This window comes from Takifugu rubripes, chromosome 17 (assembly GCF_901000725.2).
Source record: "Takifugu rubripes chromosome 17, fTakRub1.2, whole genome shotgun sequence".
NCBI lineage: Eukaryota > Metazoa > Chordata > Actinopteri > Tetraodontiformes > Tetraodontidae > Takifugu > Takifugu rubripes.
The window spans coordinates 9,525,240-9,541,780 of NC_042301.1; the positions used below are offsets into that span (position 1 = coordinate 9,525,240).

The following is a 16,541-nucleotide window of genomic DNA, read 5'->3' on the forward strand; positions in this document are numbered from 1 at the left end:
CTTCAACTATATAAGATCAGAACTGTATACATTGAGCAGAGATCTCTCCGCATGCTTCCGTGTGTGTATCCTGACTGACTGACTGGATTAAAACCATCTCCTACGCAGTAACTTAGATTAATAGTTTTTCTTCTCCAAACGGCTAAAAATTCTGCGACAAACTTCCTCCTTGCACATGAAAAAATGTTGCCCTTGAAAATCTAGAGTGTCACAGAAAAAAAGAGACTGAATTAGAATGAGGCTGAAGCTTGGCTGAGCTGTGAATACTGGGACTATTCAGCTCACCTTTGTGTTGTGGATGGTTTTGTTTGTGAAGAGTTGATCCAGAGTCATTTTGTTGATCTCCCTTATGATTACTGTCCTCATGTGTGCTGTGAGGGAACAGCTGCAGGTTTGGTTCTGATTCCTCAGAATTCATTACCGACATGATGGCTAAAGTCTTATGTAGAGAATCATCAAGATTCAAGTCCAAAGTAGGATATTCACTGGGGTCATGATCCTGATCAATAGAAAGAAGCATTTCATTGTTTTGAATCACAGGTTGCTCCTTCTTGTAAGTGCTGGACAGATGTTCTTTTAGTTTCAGTGATGGTCAGTAAGAACCCACTTGTCTTTATAGGCATGTTGCTGTGGAAAGTCTGGAGAGACAATTCATTGTTATTGACACTTTATAAATAAAGCTTACGGTATATATATATATTTAAAAGTAGTAAAAAATAGACTACAAAATATTAAGTGGTGAAATATGCTCCACTTTCTTGGTGAATTGCCCTGTGTGACCCATTCATAAAGCTTCCTTTAATTCAGCCTTTTTGAGCTGGTTTGTGAGGTCTCTGCAGACATCAGTAACCAGAGTTACGCGTTTCTTAAAACTGGACAGAAGACGAAGCAGATGACTAAAAATTAATCCTTTAAATGTTCGATGAGTTTGAGAAAGTCTGCCTCTTTTGGAGCATATATGGCCCTGGTCTGTGCTCCTAATATGTCTTCCGCAGCAATAGTTAGCAACCTTTTCACGAAAGACTTCAAGTCTTCACCCGAAGACATTGTAAATAACGGAGTGGTCATGTATAAAGAGAAATTCAAAGCTAACCACCGCTAAACACGGTAAGCCGGAAATTCCTTAATTCCCGTTCCGGCACTGACGTAGTTTTAGGGGAGATTTTGCTCATTTACAAGATTCTTATGTTCATATGCACATTAATTACAGTAGCAGTCATTTCCAATAAGTTTTTTGTTTTGAAGGCTGAATATAACATGGTCAAGAATAACAAAAAGAGGTTCCTGTGCGTGGGGTCCTATATGCGTTTTATTTAGGCTTTATAGTTTGTTTTCTTGTAAACATTTCCCTCGTGCTGCGCAAACGTATGGTTTTCATCTGTGTGGATTGTCATGTGTTGAGAATTTCCTACATGCTTTGCAAGCGTCTGGTTTCTCTCCTGTACGACATGATACGGCGAGACCAATCACAGCTTTGGTCTGAAACATTTCCCAGTGTTTTGCAAATATAGCTTATCATAATTGTGATCAAATGTGGATCTTTATCAGTGACATAAACTATTTTACTCATGTATTGCATAAACAAACAAACAAACAACCCCTACTTTTTACCTGGGCCATTACAGGACATTTTTGACATTGCAGGGTTGTCAACCTTATTATTATACCACTTGCTTTGGTGCTGTTGCTTGATTTGTTTTGCTTCATCTCTAATTGACCCTGAGTGTTAATCAAGTATGCCACCCTGATATTTGCTCTGGATGAACAGGAGGCAGTATAAAAGTATCAGTCTCTGACTTTACTGCAAGCAGAAAAACATTCATTAGATGATCAAATTCTTCTTTATTATTCACAGTTTTTTTTTGGGGGGGGGGGGGGGGGGGGGTTGCTGGAAAACCCTCAGTATTTCTTTGTCATCAACAGCCAGTCTCTTGCTCACAATCCTTTCCAAATATCCAAAAAGAGGACAGTTTTTGGCAACTACAATAAAGATGAGACAACATATGCCCCCACAGCCTGTCCGGTTGTATTAAAAACTCTTATTCGCATTATCAGTTCACTAGTAATCTATCGAGTTGATTTTTGTTCAGATATAAATCTGTCCACGGTAAACACAAGACGGTGACAGGATGTGACTTCAAACACAAATAGACAACATTGCAAATAATTTGTCAGGAAAGGTTTGGCAAATTTTCACTTGATTTATTTATTTATTTGCAGAAGGCCAATGTCCATACACACCTTTTCCCTGCAGCTACTGTACTACTTGTCCGGGGCTCTAACCACAAAATGTTGAGCTACAATAGGTTTAGAAAGGGTAGACCCCACCCTCCAACCCCTAATGTTACCTTAAGCAGTATCATGCCACTAGAAAAAAATATCTTCAACCCACTACATTTACTTCACCTTCATGCTTGTGTATATATATATATTTTATATACACATATAATATAATATATTTTGTCTTTCTTTCACCACACTTTCTTTCACCACACTTAATACATTTGAGGGAACAAAAGTCGTGCATTTTGATGAAATGGGGTGTGAGTTCCACACTATTAAAAGCTGCAGCTTTTGAAAGGCGTTTACTGTCTGCAGGCATTGATGGACAGTTCGTTTGCAGCGTCATCCAGACTCCTGCATTTGACCTGCAGGCTGGGGTTGCTGGAGCACTCTGCAGGTGATGGCCAGTGCTCTACCCAGGTGTCCTTACCTAACATGTAGAGGAATCTGAAAGGAGAGAAGGCAGAAGGTTTGATTTGCCAGTATCATGCAATCCTTTTGTTTTTCTAAGTTAATATTAAATGTGTGACAGATTAGGTTTGTCTTCAGAGTAAGAAGACTTTAAGTTCAAGTTCTATTGTCAGAACTTAGAACTTGAACTTAAACTTGTTCTCCAGAACAGAATTTAGAGAGCGTATTTCTAAAGATCACTAAGATGTGCACTAATTTTTAAAATAAAATGAGTGTCCAGTTATCGATGAACGTTCTCAGTCATCCTGTCCTTAGATCCCTCCCTGGGAAAGTGTCCACCCCAATTTCACATGATGACCGTGAGGATCGCCTTTTACTAATGCAAATGATCACCAACGACCACTAACAACTGCATTCATTAAACCAGCATAGGAAATAACTCTGGGATTCCCACCAGCTAATTTAGAACTGAAGAAACTTCTTGGATAACAGGTGAAACAACTGCAAAATACTAAAGGGAGTCCAGTTGAATTTTACAAGCCAAGAGGCCCCACTTTTATGGTCCACTAAAGAGTTATTTAAAATAATTGCTTTTCGTACTGATTGGTATTGCTGTCGATGCTCCACTGGTCCTCTTTGGGGCCAATGATGAGGTACTGGGAACCCAGTTTAAGTTCCAGTCCATCTCTGCAGCCTCCATGAGACAGGAAGAACCTTCTTTGACCCTGTTCAACTCCAGGCTCCACACCTGCAGGACAGGAAGAATTCCCATCCACCAGTTAGAATAGAATTTAGTGTCGAGTTCAAGCAACAGCAGTTTATATGATGATTATTCAGGTGGTCTAGTTGTCAAAACCATGATTCATTAGACTTTTATTTCTGTAATCACCTTTTCATTCAAATATGAGCAGATGAAGGATAGACTGTTCAGACTCACCCAGCTTGATAATTTGTATGATTTCCATCTCGTATTTGTCGTAATAACTCTGAACCATGCTCAACACCTTCACCTTGAAAACTGAAGAATAAGAAACTTTCTCACATGGACCAATGACTCAAACAGGCAAGTTTGAGAGAGACAGTGTGTGTCTGTGTTATACCGTGGTGTAAAGAACTGCAGGCAAATGTCTCTCTTTCTTTGTTGGGAAAGTTTTCAGTGTCAGGTTTGGAGATGCAGCAGTCGCCTGGACATTATGAGCAAATAGAACAAACCTATTAGCAAGCACATGAATGCTGAGCTGTAGCATGCATACGTGTTACCCTGTGTGCAGCGGCAGACGTTGTCCCTGCAGATCTTTGTGAGTTCCTCTGTGTTTCTGCTGGGAGAGTAGGTGCGACTGCAGCGGTGATCTGTGACAGCCAGCAGAGACATTTCTCAAAGATATATCGAACCAGTGACCTTCACCTCACATTCATCGTTGGAGTGACAACGGACCCAAACACTCGGAAGGACTGAGTGATGATTGTTCTCCTACCTGGGCTGTAATACTGGTAGGCGGTAACTGAGGATGGCTGGAGAAGACCCACCCTGAAGCTCTGCTGGAGCCTGAAGACCAGGATTTCTTGTTCTTTGTGAGAGACCTGTTAGGAGGACAAATGCTTTTTCTCTCTGGTGAATGAACCAAATGATCCAGATCATTCAGAAAAGGTTGTTTGTGTGCAGCGGCGGGGGAAAGGGCAGTCTGCCTTTCTTTACCTTGAACAGGTGGATGATCAGTGAACCACGATCACTCAGGTTATCCACAATCTTGAAGTTGCTTATGTAATGATCCACTGAGTTGGACAGCTAGACCAAACAGATTATTACCACATTTTTGTTGATTTTAATAATACTGATATAGCTCATTTATTTCCTCTCCTGTGCATCTGTTTTTTCACATTATGAACAGGAAACAGTTATAAATCATTCTATTGTAATAACTCTGTTATAGTGACTGATGAGTTACCATCTCCAGGTCTGAGTTCTCTGGAGTGAAGCCAGTTGGAAGACTTATATCCAGAACCACCATCCTGACATCTTGTGGTCCTAAAGCTCTGTAGAACAGAAAACCATTGTTGAGTCACATTTTTGTTGCACTCCTGATAAAAATGTCACGGTCCTTTTTTTCCTGGCTGATCTGGTGCCATGTTTTCTCTCTCTCTCTCCCTTCCCTCTCTTTCCACCCTCATTCCTGCTTCCTGCAGCATCGGAAGCAGCTGCAGCCATTGACCAATCAGCTCTCTCTAAAAGGCCCCAGTTTCCCTCTAATCCAGGTAATTCTGCATGTTACATCTGTGCCAGCGCCACAGCTACGTCTCCTGTTTTTTCCCCCTTCTGTGCATTTTTACCTGTGACAGACTTTATGCTCACCTCAGAACTTTATCTATTTTTCTGTGCCTCCTCAAGGGGCCAATCTCCAGCTTCTGCTGCTGGTTTTCCTCATCCCTGAAGTTTCCAGTACTTCTGTTTGCCCTTTTGCTTTTTATTGGATTTAACTTACTGATGAGTTTTTCATAAACTCATATTAACTGACTTCTACAGGTGGTAGTTTTTCCTAGCTCCTGCACAAGTGGCTGCTGCCTCTGGCCTGACAGCCCCCTCACACAAAATCTTTTAAAAACAGTACAGGATATGAACTCACCTGACTTTAATGGTGAGCTGGTAGGACTTTTCTACATCTGCTGGAGGCTTTTCTTTTCGAGAACATATTTTCAATAGAAAAATTGGGTATCACAAAGCATTCACAGAAACTTATGTTACAGGCATTGATGATTAATATTTGCCCCAACTTAAATAACAAACATTTCAGGACTCTGTCGTCTGCAAATGTTCATTTGCTTTAATATTTAAATGTGGGGAAAATAAAATTTTACCACTGGATTCTTCAATAGTGACGGCAAGCTCAAAGTGTTTGCATGGTTTCTCCTCTTCAACCACGTGTAGCTGGTTGTAATGCGTCACAACCTGGAGACACCATAGAAGAGAATAAATTAAAAACAAACACTGTTATGAAGCTCATCAAATCACAGTAAAATTCTCAGGTATTATTAGATACATTTGGAGGTATTTTACAAAAGTAACCAGGAAACCAGATGACGCCATGTTTGTACCTCGAGTATACCCTCTCCGTTCCCTCGAGCCTCCACCTCCAAATCAAGGTTAGCAGGCAGCTACAAACAAAAAGTGAATAGTAAAAAAAGAGAAAATGTGATGACAAACGCTCTGCTGCAGAGCGTCACTCACCCTGGAGGAGCGAGCGGCGTAGGCTGAGCTGGGATCAAAGTGGTAGCGGATTTCTTTGCGTCCTTGTATCCTGACATCCACGTCCAGGCTGAGGTCCTCTGGAGGAGGTTTCATGATCAGGTACTCCGACAGTGCATGGAGAACCACCATTGTGGACTGGGAGATGGAGCAGAAGCACAGTAGTGAGCAGGTTGCTAGCTTAGGTCAAAGATGAAAACTAAAGTTGAGACAAGCTTTAATATATTTTGTATGTTATATATTAAGAGAACTCTTGAAACTGTTAATCAAATACATCGGAACTGTGACAGACTCCAATCAGAATACACCAACATCAATCCAAACCTTTTACAAAGTCTTTTAATAGCTGTAAATCTCCGGCACCTAACTTGGGAAAACATTTCTATTTCAGAGGAAATGCAGCACTTACCTGCGTGGAGCCAAAGCCCCCTCCTCTCCTCCTCTGGCTGTTCAGAAATTTAAATGCCCGTTCAGCCTCTTCCATGCGTCCCAGCTTGACCAGGGCCAGCAGGGCATACCCCGTCGCCTCCAGCATGAATAAAGTGTTCTGACTGTCAGGCCAGTGGTTACGCTCTGAATGACAGTCACAATTGATTTATTTCTTTATTTCATTTGTTATCTGCACCAACACCAAGTATACCCACTCTTTTCTACATATCGGCCACTAACTCTCTACCTGGAGCAGCAGACCTTATCAGGACTGATAAGGGGTTGTATTGCTGAGGCTTCTTCAGGAGAACGAGTGCATATGAGGCGATGGCCACCGTATACGGCCTCCTGCCACTTTGCTCTATGGCTTTCTTAAGATAGTCTGCTGTCCTGAGCATGACTGACTGAAAGAAAAGTCAAAGAATGATGAAAGTATTTTTAAGATAAAGGAGTGTATCATGATCAGTGAGTAAAAAAAGTGGGATAACAACATTCATATTTACATCTAGGCTGATGGTCGGATCACTGCAGCTGATGCCTGCCTGCTTGGCCTCTGCAAGCGCTATGAGAACAAAGGCAGTGAGGGTGATCTGACGGTCGTCACCGTGGAGACCACCCTGGTGACAAGGAAAATGAAATGAGGAGTGAATCAAAAACGCTGCAGGGAGGGATTTTTTATATATAAAAATGCAGCTATGCACTGAAGCAAATCCTTTTGAAAATTGTCATCTTAAAAAATATTACCTTTGCAAAAATTACTAAGCAGCCCAGGGAAAGAGAGAGAGAGCAAAACATACAACAATGTAAAGATGTGCTTTAATTGAGGTCACTTTGAGTGAGTGAGTGAGTGAGTGAGTGAGCTAGCGAGCTAGCTAGCTCGCTAGCTCACTCACTCACTCACTCACCTTATCACTTATCCTAAGTGATAAGGCCCTTGGGGATGCAGAGGCAAGACTCTCCACTCGAAAGAGTTGAAGTGAGAAGTACCACAACGGTTTGATTAATTATCACCCCACTGAGATCAACATCCCAGTTTTAGGTCACCCTATGTGCAAGACTGGACCAAATTCTTAATAAAAAACAAAGACAAAAAAAAAAACCCCAAAAAAACAAAACGGTAAATTAGGATAAGGTTAACTCATAAAATAAAAATAATAAAAATAGTCATAATAAAAAGCAGATAGAAAAGTAGAGCTAAAAGTAAAAATCTAAATCCTCCAAAAATGGGGACAAGTAAAAGCAAACAAAGGCTCAGAGATGAATTGCGGTGTAAAGACTGGACATTCCTCGACGAACAAAATCCAAAGAAACTCACTAATCTAGATAAGTATATAACTGATTATGGATTCAAAGGACAGCTAAACTCACAACAAATTGTTGCCTCAGAGGTGAGACCTGGTTAAACTTAGCCATAATTAAGTGGGTTAAACTTAGCCATAATTAAGTGGGTTAAACTTAGCCATTAATTAAATAGGTTATAACTTAGCCGTAATTAAGTTAAGAAAATAGGAAATTGTGTTTGTGTGTGAATGGAGGACTAAGCCATTGAAAGAGTTGATAGGAGAACTCTGCTAGTCCTGTGTTTTATTATTTTGCCTCATAAGAAAACGAAGTACTGGTGATCAGGGGACAAAGGACGGGTTTCATTCCTTAAAACTAACACCGCTGTGCAGATAGTGCACAGTAGAAGGCCGTGTTAGTGTCCTCCCTTTGACCAGAGAACTTTTCTGTGAGACCACATAGTACAACATGCCGCTGTTCAAGAAAAAGGATGTCAAACTTGAGGGGGATGAAAAGTTTGTGGAAGGAGATGCAGAAGGTTCGGGGAAAATAAGTCAGGAAAGGTGGAGAAGAAAGTTGAATCTTTCAGGCAAACTCTGCACTACAGATATTCTGGACTTGCAGACAAACCTGGAAATTAAGGCATTAAGGAGAGACATATAGATGGAACAAAGTAAGTTGAGAGACATATAAATGGAACAAAGTAAGTTGAGAGATATATAAATGGAACAAAGTAAGTTGAGAGATATAGCCATAGGAAAGACATAGGAAAGGCACAAAACAGACACAAAACAGATGACGGAGAACCACATGACTGCCAAGAATTAGCTGAACAAACTGCAAAAAGTAGAAGTGATTTAGATCAACCTTTAAAAGCTGGAGCATTTTTGTTTATAGATGGCTCATCAAAGAAAAATGAGCAACCTTAAAAGAAGAATCTATGTATGACCAGCAGGAAAATCTATCCTACCAGAAAATCTGTGTAAATATGCTGCTATATTGAGCCATGGTGTAACACATGTCTCAACAGGAGGGACGGTAGGACAGATACAGCAGCTTTAAACAACCTATGGATTTAATTCTTATTCAAAAAAATAAATAAATTGTAGAACATGTCTGATGTGTGCAAGACATAATTCACAGGGAAATCTGAGACCAAGGAGAGGAAAATTTCCTGCTCCCCAATATCCATTCAAAACTATAAATATGGACTTCATAGAATTAAATAAAAGTGAAGAAAAAATTTACTGTGATAATGGTACTCATTTTGTAAATCAAGTTGTTAAAAAGATCAGTGTTATGTTTCATATTGACTTAAAACACCATTGTGCCTATCATCCTCAGAGCGCAGGCTTAGTTGAAAGAACTAATGGCACTATTAAAAACAGACTGAAAAATGCATGGAAGAGACGGGGAGACCGTGGACAATGTGTCGATTTGGCTAAGCTCTATATAAACATTACAAGCACCGCAGGCCTAACTCCTTATGAGATCTTATTTGGAAGACCGTACAGGCTTCCTCAGTTCACAAACTACTGGGAGACAAATGATGAGTCTAATCTAGATGATTACATGAGAAAAATGTTAGAAAAACAAAAGCAAGGTCATGAGACCTCTGTCTCCCGACAGAAAATCCAACCGGTGGAGCCAGGAGATTGGGTCCTAGTGAGAAGCGTAAAAAAGAAACACTGGTATTCACCTAAGTGGGAAGGACCTGACCAAGTTCTTTTGTCTACACCTACTGCTGCTAAAATAGCTGAAAGATCAACTGGGTACACCTCACACATTGCAAGAAGGTAATTTCTGTTGAAAACTCCGACCGGGAAGGTGATGCAAAGTCTGATAATAGGGTGGACTTAGACGAATAGAGTCTGGGTAGACCCGAAAGTCAGTGAAGTTTTCAGAGCCGCCGACTCACTTAGGGAGGCTACTTCAACAGGTTATGGTCCATAAATAGTGTACCGATTTCATAAACATCACAAGGACAGCAGCGGGTAAAATAAACAAAAGATAATACAAAAAAAAAAGAAAAATACAGAAGATTGGCTAAAGCTGTAGTATGCTAGCCTCGGTGCTAGCTGTAATCATAGTATTCCTGATAATCACAATAGCTATACAAAGTCTCCAACTCAGTTGAAACCGAATAAGTTCAAATGATTCCCAAGTGGCTACAGAATGCAATTAGATGTTTGGGAGTGTGCGTTTTCTTCATATGTGTGTTTTTATTTGTATGATACCTCTGGAAACCCCCAGGTTTAAGATTAAATGTTACCAAAATACGGCATGACAAGCGAAGTGCAAATAACAACCTAAAGGACCAATGTGGCAACAGCAGGTCAGCTCTTACGCTGTATTTGACCTGTAAGCTTTTCATTCACCTGAAGCTCACCAGCTCCATTATTTCAGCTTCACTTCTTTAACACCTCTTTAATAGCTTGTTCGTTCTGAAAGTAGTTTTGATACAATTTTCAATGCAAAACGAAAAACTGTTCTTACTGTAAAATGATGTATGTTTTTTGTCTGTTGGAAAGTTCATTTGTTGCACCCTGCTGTTCATGCATGCATTATAAGGTTCTGAAGTTGTGTCTCTCTTATTTATTTTATTTCTGGTGGTGTGGGGATGAGAGACTGTTTGATACATTGCCTATGAGAGCTACAGGACTATGTGCTTAAAAACACTTCTTATGCTAATTTCTGTGTTCCCTACGTCGGCTGATCAATTAGTCACTCACACGCATGGATTTATGCCTGAACAGTGACGTCGTAATAAAAGATCTACATGGTTATCTGAAAATGTTCCTACGTATATTGATGCTATGGGTGTTCCACGCAGTGTTCCAGATGAGTATAAATTAGTGGATCAAGTAGCTGCTGGTTTTGAATCTTCTATTTGTTGGTGGTGTACAATAAATAAGAACGTAGACAGAATCAACTATATCCATTACAATGTTCAACGTTTAGGAAATTGGACTCAGAGCGGTTTTGAGGCTGTTCATAGTCAACTATCGGCTACTTCCCTTATGGCATTCCAGAACAGGATCGCAGTGGATATGTTGTTAGCTGAGAAAGGTGGTGTGTGCTGTGTTCGGAGATCAATGTTGCACCTTCATTCCTAACAACACTGCGTCAGATGGGAGTCTCACACTGGCCATAGAAGGCCTTCGCACCCTGAACAACAAGATGAAAGAGCACTCAGAAGCAAAGACCGCGATGTGGGATGAATGGATGAATGTGTTTGGGAAGTATAAGACATTGGTTACATCTATCCTGATTTCTGTAGCTGCAATACTTACCTTGTGTGGATGCTGTTGTATTCCCTGCCTGCGTTCTCTTATTAACCGCCTTATCACCACAGCTATTGCTCCCATGGAAAAACCGTATGGCTGAATCCCTTAATTTACAGACGAGCTGGATTTGACTACAGACTCTGAAGACTACGAGTGAATTGAGCTAATTTTCCCCTGAGTGTAAATGTATTTGTGTTCATAAACATGACTTTGAAAATCTACTGGAAGAGATTGTTAAATGACTATGAGAATTTGAAGCAAATATGTGATAAACAGGAGGGAAATGTTAGATCCATTATATTAAAGTTATCTCTTATTTGCTTTTACCTTGTTATATTCTTTATTCTCGTTATATTGTTTCTCATTACTTAATGTTTCCTATTATTTGCTAATGCTTAATGTTCATGATGCTTGATATGTCAACTCGAACTTCTCTGGTCAAGGGCGACAGAAATGCGGTGGCTGTTGGAGAAGTGGCGTTGACTGGAGACAGAGCTGCAGGGCCTGACCCAGGAGCTGTTCTTTTAATCTGTCTGATATAGAAGAATGTGCTGTTTGCGAGCTAAGCTAATCAAATCAGTGAAGGCCTACATATAATCTCACCATTATGATTTACAGTCTTTTGCTTTGTTTGTGACCTGCTATCTTGTGTTTTCCCCCTCCCTTAGACACATTTGACTTCTGTAACTAGGGACCTCCTAATTTCAATAAAAGAAGGATGGCGGGAGGTGTGCATCCGAACGTGTTGGAGATCTGTAACTGAGCACATCTCTCCGTTCTCCTTGCAAGTAAAATTCAAAACTGTTGTCTTTGCCTCATTTGTTCTTCTCGTGTTTCAGGTCGTTTGAACCTAACAGAAACAGTCGGACCTTCTTCCTCTTTTGGGGCGTGTGCGGCCTGGGGGATACGGAATAGTGTCTACATAATCAGAATTTTATTCATTTTTCAGAAAATGAAGAAGAAACATCAAAGTGTGAGAATTGTGTGATGGGCTGTGTCGTGCTGTAGAGGTGTTTTTCAATGTGATAATGATAAAATACGTTTTTCCAGTAGGTTCAAAGTTGTTTCCATTTGTGTCGCCCCCTCTAACTGGAAAAGTAAAATTAAGGATGATTGGAAGTGTTTTGTGTAGCCATTAAATCAATTTAAAAAAGAAAGAATCTAATAAATTCACACTTGATCTGCCCTCTAAGGTTACTACAGAAACATTGACACCTCAGTGTCTAAAATTAGTGCAAACAACTTCACACTTTTTTTTTTTTTCTGCACACAACCTCTGAAATTTTCTGGTTTCAACTGTCTTTTTGTTTTCAATTTAATTCCTACACTTAATTGAGACTCATTTTAAACTCACTCTAAAGAAAATAAAACAGCTTTGAATTTAATTAATATAGTTGACGGTTATCGAATTGATTTGACGTTTGTTGTGCTTTAAACATTAATTTGCCTCGTATCTGTGGTAGCTTCCGCCTGAACCAGCTGCACATGCATCACTTTACCACCAACACTGTCACTGACTGTCTGTTTTACTCACAGAGCAGATCTGTTTTTACACTATTTAAAAGAAAATCCTGAAAACTTACAGCATCAAAATTACATCTTTTTTTCTCTTGTTAAATGGTTCTGTATTTTCTACCAGCCATGCATATAAATCATGGAAAGAGGAAGGAAACAGAACATGTTCTACTTCTTCAAAGTTCGTAGAAAATCGACTCCACTTCAGCGAGACGTCTTGATGGTCTGGCTGCTCTTTTCTCAAGCTCAGAGAGCTGATCAGCTGCCAAGAGCTGATTTTCTCATGCTCAGAGAGCTGACCAGCTGCCAAGAGCTGATTTTCTCATGCTCAGAGAGCTGACCAGCCGCCTGCCCTGAGCTGACCTGAAAGGTCACGTCTGGACCTGCAGCAGCAGAGCAGCAGCCATGGGGTTGGCTGCAGCAGCCTTCCTCCTTCTCCTCATCGCACCAGGTAAATGTCTTCGCATTGAAATAGTTAAATTGTCTTCAGCAGTTACAGTAAAACAGATGGCTGATTTGGACGATGATGAGATGATTTTGTGATCAGAATTGACACTAAACTTTTTGAAATATACGGTAACCATAATCTGAAATAATCTGAAAAGGAAGGAACAAGCTTGGGTGCTAAATTGAATAACCCTCATCACATATTAGTTTTGTATTATTTTTTGGGGGAGGAAAAAAACATACATGAAAGTGCCAAAGATTCTGTGTGTTAATATTTTCTGATTCTGAACAAATGAACCAGAGACTCAGACAAGTTCCAGTAACTCTACCCAACACAGTAAAACACAGCAGACGCAGGATCACCTTTATAGCAGTCATCTACTGAAAGCTTTCTTCACATCCTCAAATAAATAATTTAAAGATTTAAATATTAATGCTTTATTTCTGAAGCTGGTTATTGTAAAATTATATGAATTATAATTATATTATATGAATGCCTGAATGTATCTGATTGTTGTTTCTGATATTTTCCAGTTCTACAGGCTCAGTATACCAATAGTTGGGGGGTGAAGTACACCAATGGTCACATCTTTGCTGTCAAAGGATCAACAGTCAACATCAGCTGCACCTATATTTACCCATGGTATCATAAAGTTACAGATAAATCCTGGTTCCTAAAAAAGCAGATTCCTAATTTTGAGAATTTGACGTCAGTCCTAGAGTATTCAGGTCGTGTTGAGAATATCTGTGATGACAAGATCAACAGATGTACTCTGATCATCAGAAACTTGACAGAGAGCGACTCAACTGTTTACATGTTCAGATTAATAACTGATCGACATTATGGGAAGTATTTTGGTAAACCTGGAGTCACTCTGAGGGTCTCAGGTAATGTTTTGTTCTGCATCTTTATGACATCAGTATCTGATGGGTGGCGTGCCTGTGTGTCAGTCTACCATGAGTTGTTTTTCTTCCTCAGGTCTTCAGGTGATCAGATCAACTCTGAGCTGTGACAGCTGTTCTCTGACACGTCAACAAAACTGTAACTTGTTCAAGACTGAACAAAAGATCCTTGGAAACATTTATTATGCAGCTCCAGAAGACGATATTCTTACAGACGACTGCACCTGTAGGATAAAAGAAATAGGACATTCTGGTGAGTTCACCAAACTGTAACATAATATCATCTCTACACTGATGCAGAAATACTTTCATTGTGTTAAAGTAGAAACCAGCAACAACTCCAACGTCAATCATATGATCCTTTCAGTCACAGTAAAAGTCAGAATTTGGACATCAACTGGCCACAGTTCTTTTCTGTGCCTGTGTCATATTGTGATTTGAATCATTGTTTGACAGTAAGAGCAGTTTTGTGCATTGTGTGTTACAGGTGTGAGTGTAGAGGCAGCGACTTCCACTTCTACTGAAATCTGTGTTGTCAAAGGATCAACAGTCAACATCAGCTGCAATTGCAGATATTCAAGCTGGGTACCATACGATGATACTTTCTGGGTTATAAAAGCTTCTGATGTGGAACTCAGCTCCAACTCACATCATTCATATACGTGCTTTAAAGAGGATTTATATTATCAGTTATATCAGTCAAAGTACTACTACTACTACAGATATACTGTGAGGATCACAAATGTGCATAAGAACGACTCAGCTGTCTACAAGTTCATGATCAGAACAAACACAGGTGGTTGGAGATTAACTGGTGAACCTGGAGTCAGACTGACTGTACCAGGTAACTCTCAGCATGTCAGTGTGTTGACGTCAGCAGTTGTTTCTATAGTAACGGTGTGCTTGTTGATGACAGACCCAGTGCTGCAGGTACGTGTGAGTAGACAAGAGAGCAGCAACAGGAGTGAGCTGACGTGTCAGAGTCAGTGTGGAGCGTCTCTTAATTCTTACATATGGTACAAGAATGATGAGAAAGTTAACGGTGCCACAAGAATTCAACATGTTTCCCTGAGTATAAATTCTCCAGCCAGATATTCCTGCACTGTTATAGGATACGAATCCTTCCGCTCTCCTGCAGTGTGTAAGTAAATAAGACTGATTTGGATTCAGTCACTGATTATGGGGTGTTTATCCAGGATGATGAGTCTCCAGTTTAGAATGTTCACTACTGTTCAATCGCTATATTGATGTATGTATAAATACATATATGTGCACCAACCACCTTCTTGTTCTGTAGTAACATTCTTATTGTTTTGATGTCCTGCAGATGCTCCTGAAGGTCCATTAGTGTCAGTGAGTCCCTCTGGTGAGGTTGAGGAGGACACTACAATCACCCTGAACTGTAGCGCTGATGCTAACCCGGCAGCTAATTACAGCTGGTACAAGGAGGGTGAAAACTCATCAAAATCATCAGAGCAGAACTTCGTCATCACTCAGGTCACAGCCAAAGACAGTGGACGTTATTCCTGTCGAGTCTGGAACCTGTTAGGACACAGTGAGTCTACAGTGAATGTGACTGTTGTCCCAGGTGGGTTTTTCTTTCTTCATTACAGGTAAAATGTGTAAATCAGAATTGAATCTAACAACTGTAGACATGTGTCATTGTATAATAATTTTAAACGTATTACTGTGTTTTACTCTGTATGTATTTAGTTCTTAATATTTGTGTCATCACTGCTTCATTCAGACACATCTTACATACTTGACCGTTGAATTTTAAGTAGTATAAAAAAAGTTTAATTTTTAAATATTTAATTGAATTTTCCAGTTTCCAGATCTGTTTGAACTTGTTCAGTTCACTGTCAGCAACAGCTACTAATAACCAGCATTATAACCAGGGATGGGATTGTGTCTGTTCTGCAGAAAGAGGGTTAAGAATCTCAAACTTTGTTCATTTATTAAATTTTCCGTTGAGCAGTTTGGCCATGGAAACTGGCAGCCATCAGATCAGGTGTTGGGATTTTCCTTATTGGACTTACAGGAGTCTTTGTTTTGTTTGGGTAAGTTGATGATTTCAGACCCTGTTTCATATGGAGAGGCTTTTTACAGGCAACGTGATGATTTGCAGAAGGAATTAAAATGTGGCAAACATGCAATATTTAAACTGAGTGTTGATTCAGCGGTGACATCAGTACGAGGCAACCAAACCACACTCAGATGCAATTAAATACATGCAGAATTATTCTACATATTTCCAATTGTTATTATTTAGATTTGCTGCTACTCTTTTATTAATTTTTTTTTTTTATTAAATCACCAGGAAGAAGAACACACATAAGAAGTCAGTAGAGACAAAAGTGGTAAACTCATTAGTCTGAAAAGCATCCTGTCAATCTCTAAATGCAGTTTAATAAAGAGAGGAGACATTTAGTTGATCTTCCATTTCAGTTTTTGGATTCCAGGCCTCCATTAAGGAGCTCAGCAAATAAGCAATTTTCAAATCAGTTCAAACATCAAGCTGACTGAAAGAAGCACAGTCATGAATGGAATTTTACATTTGCAGGATATATCCAGTAAGCTGGAGGAGGAATATACCAGCATCCACTTCCCCAAAGCCCAGACAGATCTGTGCTCCAACGTCAAAACATCTGGACACCTCGAGCCAAAACATGTGGAGGAAGAAGATGTGCAGTACTCTGAAATCAGTTTTCACAGACCCAGCTCTGCCCCGAGGTCAGCCACTG

General features: G+C 39.9%; 2 protein-coding genes across 12 annotated transcripts in view; one reads left to right on the forward strand and one right to left on the reverse strand.

Moving 5' to 3' along the window:
* Positions 1-16,541, forward strand: part of LOC115253275 (B-cell receptor CD22-like) — a 43,650-nt gene that overhangs the window by 26,602 nt on the left and 507 nt on the right. For 4 of the 11 annotated variants that reach the window (XM_029850789.1, XM_029850787.1, XM_029850788.1 and 1 more), the window contains 8 exons: positions 12,693-12,898; positions 13,429-13,782; positions 13,874-14,050; positions 14,285-14,938; positions 15,125-15,385; positions 15,776-15,857; positions 16,118-16,157; positions 16,361-16,530. In XM_029850789.1, the coding sequence (XP_029706649.1) occupies positions 12,853-12,898; positions 13,429-13,782; positions 13,874-14,050; positions 14,285-14,938; positions 15,125-15,385; positions 15,776-15,857; positions 16,118-16,157; positions 16,361-16,530 (1,784 nt within the window). In that variant the 5' untranslated portion in view covers positions 12,693-12,852. Of the gene's footprint in view, positions 1-12,692; positions 12,899-13,428; positions 13,783-13,873; positions 14,051-14,284; positions 14,939-15,124; positions 15,386-15,775; positions 15,858-16,117; positions 16,158-16,245; positions 16,531-16,541 lie in introns of those variants that run through there. The other 7 variants (XM_029850792.1, XM_029850794.1, XM_029850796.1 and 4 more) reach the window with 7 other exon arrangements.
* LOC115253278 (complement C3-like) lies at positions 2,182-6,110 on the reverse strand. The gene is made up of 12 exons (XM_029850814.1): positions 5,918-6,110; positions 5,785-5,844; positions 5,548-5,638; positions 5,316-5,367; positions 4,641-4,728; positions 4,391-4,480; positions 4,170-4,275; positions 3,955-4,044; positions 3,795-3,878; positions 3,632-3,712; positions 3,295-3,442; positions 2,182-2,730 (listed from the first exon to the last, which is right to left on the reverse strand). The coding sequence occupies exons 1-12, from the start codon at positions 6,065-6,067 to the stop codon at positions 2,586-2,588; spliced, it is 1,185 nt and encodes a 394-aa protein (XP_029706674.1). The 5' UTR covers positions 6,068-6,110; the 3' UTR covers positions 2,182-2,585.

Bases quoted from the DNA above. Each gene is read 5' to 3' on its own strand.
- LOC115253278 (XM_029850814.1), bottom strand. From the start codon at position 6,067: ATGGTGGTTCTCCATGCACTGTCGGAGTACCTGATCATGAAACCTCCT. The intron at 4,729-5,315 runs GTGAGTTCATAT...TCTGTTCTACAG, and splicing joins CAGCTCACCATTAAAGTCAG to AGCTTTAGGACCACAAGATG. The intron at 3,443-3,631 runs GTGAGTCTGAAC...CCTGTCCTGCAG, and splicing joins CATACAAATTATCAAGCTGG to GTGTGGAGCCTGGAGTTGAA.